We start from the raw sequence: 12459 nt of genomic DNA, 5'->3' as shown, positions 1-12459 counted from the left end.
TCATCAGTACTATTTATGTGCCAGGGATTAGGAAATTTTGTAAGATTGCAAAGCAAATGTTGGGACACCTTCTCCGCCAAGCCAATAAAACATTTGTTTGTAAAAATACTGCTCTATGTAATGTAACAAACAGTCGTTTCATTGCTGGTTGGTTGTGTCATGGGAACATATTTTCTAAAACAGTTCCAATATGTAATTTTGCACATATATACTTCCATAAACCAAAGCAAACTGCTGTTTGTGTCAATAAAACAGTACAGTATGCCTCCATGACTACAGACACATCTCAACAACACAGAAAAACAAAAGATTCTCCTCTTGTAATTCAAGGAAAGACTTTTGATACCGATGATTGGACCAACGTTACAGAAAAAATTTTAGGCTTCATTGGCCGAGATCTTCATATGAATAAGGATCACCCGTTGTGTTTGATAAAAGATGTGATAGTTCAACATTTTTACTGCAATTACATGAAGTCAACCAGGACACCACTCTTCGCTGTGTTTGACAACTTTTTCCCAGTGGTTACAGTTCAGCAAAATTTCGACAGTATGTTGATTCCAGAGAATGATATCACAAGAAAAAAGTCAGACAATTATTACATCAACAAAGACACTCTGTTGAGAGCGCACACATCCGCTCATGAGTTCGAACTTCTCAAATCGGGTCTGGATGCATTTATTGTGGTCGGTGATGTTTACCGAAGGGACGCAATAGATTCTTCTCATTTTCCAGTTTTCCATCAAATGGAAGGAGTCAGACTTTTCAACAAACAACAGCTTTTCTGTAACAGTGAGGAGACTTTTGATGAACTTTCATTATTCGAGGACGGACATTTAACTGAAGATAAACAAGCTTGTCACACAATGGAAGCAGCAAAGATGGTTGAATTAAAACTAAAGAAAACATTGGAGGATTTGGTTCGTGAGCTTTTTGGTAGAGATGTAGCTTTTAGGTGGGTTGACGCTTATTTTCCCTTTACTCATCCGTCGTTTGAAATGGAAATATTTTTTGATGGGGAATGGATGGAAATGTTAGGATGTGGAGTCCTCAGACAAGAGATTCTGAATTCTGCGGGAGCAAAAGACAGTATTGGCTGGGCGTTTGGTTTGGGACTTGAACGTTTGGCCATGAGGCTGTTCAACATACCAGATATTCGCTATTTCTGGAGCAATGAAAGTTCCTTTCTTTTGCAGTTTAAAAACTGCAAGAATATCAAGGAAATAAATTTTAAGCCGTTGCTAAGCAACCAACCTGTTGTTAGAAATGACATTTCATTTTGGGTTCCCAAAGGTTTTTGCTCGAATGACTTCTACGATCTTGTTCGTAATGTGGATTCTAATATTGTCGAAACTGTTTCACTTGTTGATTCTTTTGTTCATCCCAAAACCAATCAAGAAAGTCATTGTTACAGAATTTTTTATCGACATACACAAAGACCTTTAAATCAAAAAGAAGTGTCTGCTCTGCATGAAATAATTAAGAAAGCAGCTGTGGAGAAACTAAATGTTACTGGCAGATGGTAAACCTGTCTGCACATGTTATGTTTTTTTGCTTCTATGCTAAAGGCCAAAAAGTTCACCATTTCAGCAAACTCATTTAGTTTTTGTGATTTGAATTTTTTTTTTTTTTTACTTCTGTGAAATGTTTTTAACCTTGTTTGTTGCAGAGAATAGGAATAAGTGTTAATATGATTTCTTTCTCCTACAAGAGAAGATAACACGACCAGTAGAAAAGATGAACAGCAACTCACCAACTCCTATAACCAATGTGTGTATTATCTCCGACAGAAAAAGCTGTCCACCCAATTATGTGATGGTAAGTTAGTTGGCTGTTTTTTGTTATTGCTGTAATACTTGCTCTAAAAAGGTTACAGTGCTAAAGGAATGTAATCAGATATTAAGATGTTGATCTTTGTCTAAATGCTATGTTTGTGGTTGAAACAAAATCCATAGATCGGCAATTATACCTGGCAGCCACTGGGGTAAAATTTTGATCTTTAGCTTGATCGGACGGCGGAGGGAGAGGATGCAGATTTTTGGAAAGATTCCATATTTAAAAGCAAAGTGAAACGATTTATTTGTTTTACCAAAGACAACAGGCCTGCTCAAAACCAGGTAAACATTTACTCTGCTTTCTTGTAATAAAAAGTTGTAATTCACAATAAAAATTGTTGGACATAAAGAAATTTAGTTTGTAATTATGATGTTGATGTTGTATTATTACTTTTAAAAGCTGCTCTCCCCAAACTTCAAAGACATCTTTACTCATTCTGCGTTTGTTAACTAGCGTTTGGCCACAAGCATGAAACATGTTTTCAACAGTCTATTTATATACACAACACACAGATAAATACAGCAAATGATTTACCGTCACGTGCTGTACTTATCAATGTACTATCCTCAACCATGTACTACTATATGAGAGACGTTAAAATGGTATATTTCAAATGATTCTAATAGTTGTAGATCTCATATTCTGTAGGGCATTTTTTACATCAGTATTGTTATATTAATAGCATTGAATATATTGTTAGCTAAAATCATTTTGGCATGGGTGCTGTGTTGTTGTTTTGCAAGATAAGATGCATTGTGTTTTGTCACATGTTGTAAAACAAATGTACACAATTGAACAAGTCCATTGTTACAAAGAACTGCTTCAACATTTGTAATTTCAATACATTGCATTGCAGTTAAATCAAGTGATCACCGATCTTGCTCTGGTTGGGTTAAAAGATCCAATACCTCCAGGATACACAGGTATAAGGGAAACGGCGGATACCCGAGAACAAGCCTTGCGAAAGCATGTATTGTGTGTAAGATATATTGTTAAAACCGCAACAAATTCAGCATTGGTTGACATCACACTGGGCAAGACTGATCATTACAAGGCAGCCATGTACACTCTTGTAGGGTGAGTCAACATTTCCTTGTAAGTTAAAATAAAAAAATTTACATAAATGTAACAATATTTAGTCTGTTAGTCTTTAATTATGTAGAATGTAATGATCTATAGATGATGGTCTTGTTACGTAGTGAAGTTCAATGTGTTGTAGTATTGTTGATTTGTACAATAAAGAAAAAAAATATATATACTATTTTGCATTGTAAGTAATATTTTGCACCTATTTGAACAAGCAGTCATAGAAACTGTGAATACTTTCTGATAAAATATATTTTGTAACAAGACAAATATCAAATATCAATTGATATTTGAACCATACACAGAAACACTACATTATGAATAATTATTTTTTTTATTTTGCTCTGTTTTTATTTCCAGGGAAATTAATGGGATAAACTTGACTTTCAAACTTGCTCCGATTACAATGGCCACCAGACCAGCTCCACCAATCCCCCAAGTGGTGGCAGAGGTACCTGCTGGCTCACCTCCCCCGCAACAAAATACATTTCAACAACCAAGTTATGGCTCCCTCCAGCGAATAAAAAGCACACACATTCAGATAGGTGAAATATAATCTTAAAAACAGCGAGAATAGTTAATTGCATCAAAATCATGCCCTCGAATATTGGTCTTTGTAACAGTGCCGTGCATTTAATAATTTTAAATTTAAAACAGTATGTGAAATATCTACTTGTGTGAGTTTTAAATTTTTTTAAACAAACTGCTTCAAAACATTCATCTGTATTACCTCTATGTTAAACATGTTTAGTGAATATTTAGATTAGAATATGTTCAACAGCATCCTAGCTTTGGCTTTCCTTATGTGGGTGTTGTTTTACTTTGTTATAAATGTAAACATTCCAAGTATTAATACAGGAATTGAAGGAGTTCCATTCAAACTAAACGATCGACTTGTTAAAACGCCTGGATCGAATTCGAAAGTAAGTTATGTGAGCAGTTGGTTCAAACAGTATGTGTGATTTTTTGACATTTTCTGGCTTCGAATGTCTTGTTTAATTTAGGGCCCACTAGATCAGGACGCCTTAAACTTTTTGGATCTGCAACCCCTTTTTTAAAAGAGAAATTTCCATGTGACCAATATTTCAAAAGTATTCTCTGTGTGGCCTTGAGGAAACAACTTAAACTGAAACTTTGAATTGATCGTACAAAAGCTACTTTGTTCTGCAACATCAAATATATATTTGGTGACCCCAAATGAGGTTTCGACCAGTTTTGAAAAGGGGTTTAAAAAACTAACGTTTCACAAAAATATTTTTGTCACTTTTTCTTGACACTAATGATGAACGCAGTATACTGTATGTAGTGTTTGAACATTTACCTTTCCTATGCTTTCAACAGGACTTACAGCATTGACTTTCATATTCAGAATTTTCTTCACTTCATGGATCCCATTATTACAAAATATTCAAGTTATTTTATTTTTCGATTACAGGACGACATGCCCAAAATTACATACAAAAGTCTTGCTGAGCTTACTGAGAGTACATCATATGATTTTAGCAAGGAAAAGAGCATCGTTAATAACTTTATGTAATTTTTTTATTTCATCCACAGTGTAATTTTGCCCTTTTTTCACTGATATTGGTGGAATCTAAACAATTTCATAGTTACAAAAATGTTTCAATGAATTCTGGCAATAATTGCCGAGTGGATTGCTTGTATCAGTATGTTGTTTGTATTCTACTATTTCTGCTTTTATAGCTGCAGACTATGCTACTTCAAGAAGTATTTGAAGTATTATCTCCAGTACATTTACAAAAGGGGTGTTTACGCTTCCATACAGAATGACAATGTCCTTCTTCTTGTATGTAATCCAGCTCTGGGTACTTTTTTTATTATTTGAAAGTTTTTCCACTAATTCTGACTGCTTTAAATGCTCGGTGGTTGTTTTAATACCAATCAGATCACATAAAAAATTATTAAACACTTCCATTTATTATGTTGTAAAATTGAAACCTTGTGTACTAATACCAGCGGTAACTCGTAGTATTACGAAAACCGTAATAAAACGAAGTTCTCGTCAACCCCAGTTGGGTTATCCGCAGATTGAAATGGATCTTTTCCGCGACATTTCCGTCATGTTGATTTATAACAAATATAATTACATGTGCCAGAACCTTTCGTAGAAATGTTAGAGTGAATTTCTGGTAACTTTCAAATCGCAGTTGATCGATGCATTTTAGGTGTTTGTAAAATTGGCATAATTTGCTTGAAATCCACGAAGCTTGAACAAATTAATTTATTTCTTGTTTCCTGAAAATGCATCGCCTAATCCAGTGTTTCCTAACACTTATAGAGGTACGCGACGGCATTCCAGGTGGTACGCGAGTATTTTGCGGAAATAGTTCGAATTGAAAAAACCGTTAGTGATCTCAAAATGTTCGTTACTTCAACCCCCAGGCTATTTTTTGACACTCAACCATGTGGTACGCGTCAAAATTGTTTTTCCTTCAAGTGGTACGCAACCACAAAAAGGTTAGGACTAACAGGCCTAATCAGTGTTGATTAAAAAAAAACGCCCTTCCAACCTGCATAGCGTGTGCAACCGGGCGTAACGATAACAGTTAATTGGCTTTTGGTGAAGGAGGAAATTTCGTTGCTGGAACGGAAACAACGCATTGCGCACATTTTGATTTCTTTTCTTTTGCACCTCGGTTACTACAAGTTCGTTGTTGGCACAGGTGCACTTGTTTGGTTCGGTAACTCGATTAAAGTAGGCGTGTGTGACGGAGGCGGTTAGTTAGACAGGTGGCATTAGACCAGACCTTTGAAAGGAATAACATGAGTTACATATGTCAATGCGACATGCTGCATGTGCGTATAATGTGTTGCAGTTAGAGCAGTGCTCGCAACCAGTGAGGTGATAGTAGGTGTGCAGCGGCGTAAATAAATAGAAGCTTAATTACATTACTACTGATGCTACCAGGCATGTTTTATTGCTGCAATAGGAGCTTATAATTGTTTCCAGTGATATTGTGTCATTTTTCTCAAATCTCTCCAAATCAGATCAATCTCAAATTTGTTGAAACTTAGACGGCCATGGACAACAGGGGGTCGAAAAACAAAACAAACGATGGTAAAAGTTTACAAAAAAGAATCTGAGGCGAGTTGAGTCAAACGACATAACTGAAGAACCTCATGAAGTTGTAAGTTGTAGAGTTATTATTTTAACAAAATGTCTTCCTGCTTCACTAATAAGCACTTTCATATTGACTGCAGAACGGTCACTCCCAGGAATTATGGCTTCCAATTGTATTATATTTCTAATATTTGGATATAGACTAAATAAACCAGAAAATGTCAGCGACAGCCAAGAGGTTTACAGACATTCATTATCAATACATTTCCTGATATAAAAGCGACCAATCCTGTTTAAAGTTTTTTTGCATGCTTTAAAAGAGTCTTCTTTGATTTTCAAAAGTTTCAAAAATCCCAAATTGATTTGTTCAACGTCAAAATAAACACAAAGACTGAAATAGTTTCGAAATACAAAGCGCGCCATTGTACTGTGGGTTTTTGTCCAGGCAATATCATCAACTCAAATAATAATTGGAGACCAACATATCCACGTGACCAGTCTGTCATCCCCACAACAACCAAACTCACAAACGGATCAACTGCAGGAGAAATGTAAGCATTTTCGATCAATGGTTCAGAAGGTATGTGTACCTATAATGCCGAACGAGGCAGTGACAAATACTAAGCTCTTGCTGAAATATGAACACACGACCCGTGAAGATTAGGTAACAGGATTTTATTCGTCCATGTATAGCAGTGGTTACCCAACCTTTTTGTTGTCTTGACCCAAAATAATATATTGGTGTGACGTAATCAATATAAAACATCCGAAACCGAAATTGATTTGTGTTACAGGAAATGCACACAACACACGTAAATTATATTGAGAAGGTAACCATTGTCTATTCACGCCCTGCTGTACCCGAGGTTTGGATACACTGGTCTATTGGCAATAATACAGGCCACACGAAATTGATTTTTTGGGTAGAAATCTAAAAAAGAATATTTTGTAGGTGAGCAAATAAAACTGTCCTTGAGGGAGACGGTTGAAAAGTTAGCGACCGAAGAATCATTGTTATCAGACTACACTGAAAAGCACATACCAACGGTCGAATTGTCCATAATCAGTCCGCCGCGACAAATTGACGAAAGGTGTCAGGGCAGTCATCAAAGTGATCAAGATGTAAGCTATCAAAAAACTCCTGATCAGGTCAATCCTGGACAATTGTTTAGCGATGCTAAAGAGCAAGCTCGAAGCGAGGCATTTTTACGGTTTGCGCCGTCTGAAAACGCTGCGATAGACGAATATGTGAAGAAGAATGGGAATGTGGTTGGTGTAGTGGGCCAGGCGGGTATTGGAAAGACAACGGTAGCCAAGTATTGGGCAAGAAGAGCACTCGAAGGAGAAATGTTTACACCTGTATCTTTCTTTTTCTTCATCATGATCAGATCGATCAACTTCGATCAAGAACTCACTTTTATTCAATTTCTGTTTTCAACTTTGCTTCAAACTTGGGAATTCACCGAAGCCGAAGAAAGTTTCATACTTGATGTACTTGAAAACAACCCAAACGTCCTGCTGATGTTTGATGGATTCGACGAAGCAGCATTTTCGTCAATTTCATTACAGGCCAGTGCTTCATTGCAACTTAAGCGCAAAAATAAGCCAGAGGTTTATCTTAAAAAATTAGCAGGAGGGGAATTGCTTCCAAGCGCCCGAAAAATATTTACATCACGACCAGAATTTTTGTACCAACTCCATCGCTCGCATCGACCAAGGTACATTGTAGAAATACTTGGCCTAACTCCCAACTCACAGCGCCAGCTTGGACAGCACATATGTGGCGAAAGATATGAGACATTGCATAAATCCATCACTAGTAACAGCGGTTTAATGGCCTACTGCCTTGTACCTGTCAACTTTGTATTGACGCTTCATTACGTATTGAGCAATGATGTGGACAACAAACACATTTCGCTCACACAAATCCTTGCCTTTATATGTATCCAGTATGCAAAACGGGAGCACACCAAATCTATAGAGTTCAGAAAAACTGCAAAATTAGCGTATTTTGGGGTCCAAAACAAAAAAATATTTTTCACTGAAAGCGATTTTCAAGATGCTGAAATAGATGAACTGACAGCCAATGAATTTCTGCACTTCACAATCACAATAAAGGGTGATACAAGGTTGAAAATTTTAAATGGCGAAATGCGAAAATACTTTGGTCATCGGATATGGCAAGACTTCTTTGCTGCATTTTACTTGATGCTCTATGCAGATCTAGAAGAATTTAGGAAGCAACTGTCATATTTTAGCACAAACAGATGGACATCTGCTGTTAAATTTGCTTTCGGTATTTGCAATCGTTCGACCTTCGATGACCTATGTTCCATTGACCATCACTGTCTCTTGAAGGCGTTTGCTGAAAAACGAGAGCTACTTTTGAACCATGCTCGCTCAACTTTTCAGAGCAAAGGTTACAACTTAATCCTACAAGTGTCGCGCTGCGGCAGGTGGGCAGTGGAAGCAGACGAAAAAGATATAACTTTGCGACTTTCTCAAATGCTTCCAGATGAACTTGATTTCAGCGACATGGTTTTGGTGCGGGCTGACTTTGAAAGCATTTCCTATCTGTTGCAAGCAGATAGAAATAAACCGGTAAAAGCTGTGTAGATTTAAATGAAGTACCCCGGAATATTGCTGTTTAAACGCAAATGCTGTTGTATTTTTTCACTTGGGACCATAAATATGTTAATTGAGAAATTCATTTAAACAAGGCATTTAACCAACATACCCTAACCTTTTTCAGCTAAAAAGGTTGATTCTCAGGAACACTGGAGCAAATGACGACAGGATGACGGCAATTGGACGATGCATTCATAACATTGAGGAACTCGATTTGGGAAAGTGCGTTATCAGACCGAGTGGTGACCAGACACTCTCCAAATCGATTGAAAGCTTGCAAAAACCTGTAAGACGCATTTGTTAGATGAGCGCTGGTTGTAAACTAACAAAAACTAACAAACCACCTTACATTATCGGATGTTGCAATTATAATAACAACGTTTCAATCGGTACCTTACCAATCAATGACATATGATACTTGCAACACAATGACATATGATACTTACAGTATACATTATAACATGGCAAAACCGCAACGAAACTGTTAAATTCGGACAAAAAACCTTGGCTTCACCCGTTCTTAAATGAATTTGAGTCCAGTTTTCAATTAGGTTTAAAATAGGATTGTTTAGATGAATAAGCTCGATCTGTCGTCGAACAAGATTGGAGACGAGGGAGCCAAAGCGGTCGCTCCATGCATTCACATGATGGAGGAAGTAGATTTGCGTGGTTGTGACGTACATGCGGATGGTGTGAAGGCTCTGTCCGAAGCTATTGGAAACTCAAGGACGCCAGTAAAATAACTTTTTAGTTGTATTTCCTCCTGGCATGTTTGTAATCCTGGCTTTGTTCTGAAATACTGCAACCATTCTTTCTAACGCCTATCATGGCTGGCTTCCGTCTGAGTCACCCACAAAAAATATTCTGATATTGCATATCTGTTACATCATTGATTCCGTTCTGCCATTAAAGCTAATTAATGGTTACAAAAATTTACTATGGTGAATGCATGAGGCCTGTGGTCTGCAGACCAAATCACGCTTAACAATTTTTCACGTTTTTGTGTTTTGTTTTACAGCTAAAGGCACTCCGTCTTTCCTACAATCCGATAGGGTGTTCGGGGGCATCTTGGGTTGCTCAGTGCATTGCCAACATTGAGTCTGTGGAGTTACGATCATGCAATATAAAATATGCTGGAGTTACAAGTCTTGGCGAAGCAGTTTCAAGTCTGTCTAAACCTGTAAGAACTTTCACAGCAACAAGCGATTTATAATTGCAAAATAATTAACACAAAAACGGATATTTTTAATGAAATTTTTTTAAAAGTATGTTGTTGGCCTCCAGGAAAACAAATAGTTAATCGCTAATTGATTTTCCCTAAACTTTTGGATCAGAACTAAAAGTACTTGTTTGTTTAGATGGAGCTTTTGAACCTGTCTTACAACAGCCTGTCAGATGAATGTGGCGTGACACTTGGTCTCTGTGCGCACAACGTCAAGAAATTGCAGGTCTGGGGATCCAACTTTAGGGAAATAACAAGGAAGCTCATAACAGAAAAAGCACGCGGGATCGTGGAGTTCGAATGAGAATTTACCTGCCCGTTGACTCCAACATCTTGTTGCATTTTGCTGCTTCAAGCGCATCCAGAGTATGAGCATGTTTTGGGGTCCCTTGGACTCACATGGGCCCTATGGTGCCTCGCACTGACTGCACCACCTCCCGTAGGCCCTGAGGACTCCCTGTGGTGGCGTAACTGGTCGATGGCAAAAAGTTCTATTCACAAATGTGACACCTTCAGTGGAATTTCGAAACGCATTTTTACCATGGAACGATTGTGTTTTGCTTTTTATTTTACAAGGTTTAAGTCTTTGGGTGCAACGCCTATTATTTGTGAGTGACATTCCAGGGAGTACCAACAGTTAAACGTCATCTGCACTTCATGTGGACTTGAAGAAGAATTATAAAAAGCCTAGTTTTTTATACTTTAGAAAATGTTTGTTTTTGTATTCAATTGTTTCGTGTTTGTGTCAAGAGACTGTGTTTTGTACTTCAAAAATTAAACTAAAAAATGAATTGCCCAACGCTTACCCTGCAGTAAAACCTAAAATAAACTGCAACAGGAGATAAACTGCAACAGGAGATAAACTGCAACAGGAGCAGGCTGTGACCGACGACCAAGTCTTATCGCAAAAGTACCGGCGTACAAGTTTGCTATAGACACAACACCACCCAATTACGTTGGCGGCGAATTGGTCTGGAGGCAAAACACGTGTTCGGTCGCACAGAAGTTTTGTGTTCCGACTGATGGAGTGAACAATTTCACTGTTCAAGCAGAATTGTTAAGCTGTTGGTGTGTTGGTTGGTAGTTGTTCAATACCATTTGAAAAGAGTCGTTATTTGGATTTACCTTGTCAAGATAAGTTGGGATATTTGAAACATGAAGGTAAGCGTCATTTGCATTTCTGAAAATCAAAACATGTTTTTTTGCGCAAAAGACCACAATGTTTTTTAACTATAAATGCAATAGTTAAATGACATGGGCACCGATAAAACCATGTAGAATGTCGAGTCAAGCGCCCATATGATAGTGATTTCCTCGCGGCGAATCTGCATCTGTCGTAGGATCGCAGCCGATTGAATTTGAAGGGTTGCGACCGGCTTTATACCTTAAGTAAAGCTCATAGCTTTGCATTACGGTTTGAACCAAACATACATAATTGTTGCCTATTATTTCTGGTTGTTTAAAGTCGTAATAAAGTGGAACACGCTCAACTTAAAAAACATTTATGATTTCATAAAGAAAATCGGCCGCCCTCGGTTCGTATTTCTTGGTTAATGAAATAAATGCGAGTAGATTTTACGTAAACGTAGTGCTCGAAATATCAAATATTGAAAGTACATAAAAAGTGCTTCGGACGGTGACATAGCCTACATTGATAGTAGCAAGTGGGCGCTAAAGATGTGTGTTATTTCGAAATATATGTTTGGGTGTAATGCGGCTAAACCCGAAGATACACGTAGTTTAAAGCTGCAGCTTTTGTAAGCTGCAGACAGATGGCCACTGTTTCGACCTAAAAGGTCTCATCAGTGCAGCTCGTGTGACTTTCAGACGACTTTGCTGACCAAACGGCCAAGCAAAGACTTCCACTTTGTGGTGACTATACAATCACCGTCATCCGTTGGGCACAACAAGCGGCACTGATGAGACCTTTTAGGGCGAAACAGTGGCCATCTGTCTGCAGCGTACACGAAAACCTTTAGGTTCTGTATTTGAAGCAAAATCCTTGTGTCATTCCATGTCTTAGTTAACGATGAGACTGTTTGGTGATTCTAATACTTTATCAAAGAGTTCTATCAAATGTATATGAAGTATCGAAATTGAACAAATTTATTTATGAATTTGGACAGTGTTTTTGATACTTTTATGAGCAATTGAATCAAAGGTATAACAGTTAACATGATCAATCGGAGGTGAACATACTTTGTTTTTTAACACAACAACGGGCTCGTACAGCTTGAATTGTCCTCCCGTTATATTACGTGGGCTTCGGTAGTAAACTCAGAGGAATGCATAACCTCAACGGGGCCTTGTGCAGATAGACAACTTGCATTGGATATGTAGGGCGTGCCCTTATCATCTTGCAGGCGTGTGTTCGGTCTTATCAGATTGTATGGTCTTGAAACAGGTGTTGTTACGTTCGCTACCCGCCTTGTGCACCACAGCTGGTGGCAGGTCTGTGCGATGTAGATGTTTACCAACCATCTAATATTTTTAATCTTTCGTTTCCATGTTTCGATTTCATCCTCCACAATTTTTTTTATAAACGTTGTGTAGTTAAAATTACACACAGAAAGTTTCCGCTCTAAATGTTTTTAAATTATTGAAT

The 12459-nt window shown here is 37.7% G+C and overlaps 3 protein-coding genes across 3 annotated transcripts; all 3 read left to right on the top strand.

Annotated features, from left to right (window-relative positions):
- Positions 1–28: 28 nt before the first annotated feature.
- On the top strand, positions 29–1631 carry LOC145913988 (phenylalanine--tRNA ligase, mitochondrial-like). The gene has a single exon (XM_083001760.1). The coding sequence runs from the start codon at positions 57–59 to the stop codon at positions 1524–1526; it is 1470 nt and encodes a 489-aa protein (XP_082857886.1). The 5' UTR covers positions 29–56; the 3' UTR covers positions 1527–1631.
- Positions 1632–1641: 10 nt separating this feature from the next.
- Positions 1642–5033, top strand: LOC145913989 (multivesicular body subunit 12B-like). Its single transcript, XM_083001761.1, has 6 exons — positions 1642–1818; positions 2004–2117; positions 2693–2913; positions 3283–3467; positions 3781–3845; positions 4358–5033. Exons 1-6 carry the CDS (start codon positions 1738–1740, stop codon positions 4457–4459), a joined length of 768 nt encoding a protein of 255 aa, XP_082857887.1. The 5' UTR covers positions 1642–1737; the 3' UTR covers positions 4460–5033.
- Positions 5034–6164: 1131 nt separating this feature from the next.
- On the top strand, positions 6165–10158 carry LOC145913761 (NACHT, LRR and PYD domains-containing protein 3-like). The gene is made up of 7 exons (XM_083001514.1): positions 6165–6242; positions 6450–6555; positions 6957–8605; positions 8757–8918; positions 9205–9366; positions 9651–9812; positions 9991–10158. Exons 1-7 carry the CDS (start codon positions 6165–6167, stop codon positions 10156–10158), a joined length of 2487 nt encoding a protein of 828 aa, XP_082857640.1.
- The last annotated feature ends 2301 nt before the right edge of the window (positions 10159–12459 follow it).

Source organism: Ascidia mentula, chromosome 9, assembly GCF_947561715.1.
Source record: "Ascidia mentula chromosome 9, kaAscMent1.1, whole genome shotgun sequence".
Lineage (NCBI taxonomy): Eukaryota > Metazoa > Chordata > Ascidiacea > Phlebobranchia > Ascidiidae > Ascidia > Ascidia mentula.
This window is presented reverse-complemented; position numbering and strand designations above follow the sequence as displayed.

What these genes read in the sequence shown, in the direction of transcription:
- LOC145913988 (XM_083001760.1), top strand. Translation starts at nt 57, where the DNA reads ATGTTGGGACACCTTCTCCGCCAAGCCAATAAAACATTTGTTTGTAAA.
- LOC145913989 (XM_083001761.1), top strand. Translation starts at nt 1,738, where the DNA reads ATGAACAGCAACTCACCAACTCCTATAACCAATGTGTGTATTATCTCC. An exon ending in GCCATGTACACTCTTGTAGG is followed by an intron (nt 2,914 to 3,282) that starts GTGAGTCAACAT and finishes TTTTATTTCCAG; the next exon opens with GGAAATTAATGGGATAAACT. An exon ending in CGCCTGGATCGAATTCGAAA is followed by an intron (nt 3,846 to 4,357) that starts GTAAGTTATGTG and finishes TTTCGATTACAG; the next exon opens with GACGACATGCCCAAAATTAC.
- LOC145913761 (XM_083001514.1), top strand. Translation starts at nt 6,165, where the DNA reads ATGGCTTCCAATTGTATTATATTTCTAATATTTGGATATAGACTAAAT. An exon ending in GGATCAACTGCAGGAGAAAT is followed by an intron (nt 6,556 to 6,956) that starts GTAAGCATTTTC and finishes AATATTTTGTAG; the next exon opens with GTGAGCAAATAAAACTGTCC. An exon ending in TTGGAAACTCAAGGACGCCA is followed by an intron (nt 9,367 to 9,650) that starts GTAAAATAACTT and finishes TTTGTTTTACAG; the next exon opens with CTAAAGGCACTCCGTCTTTC.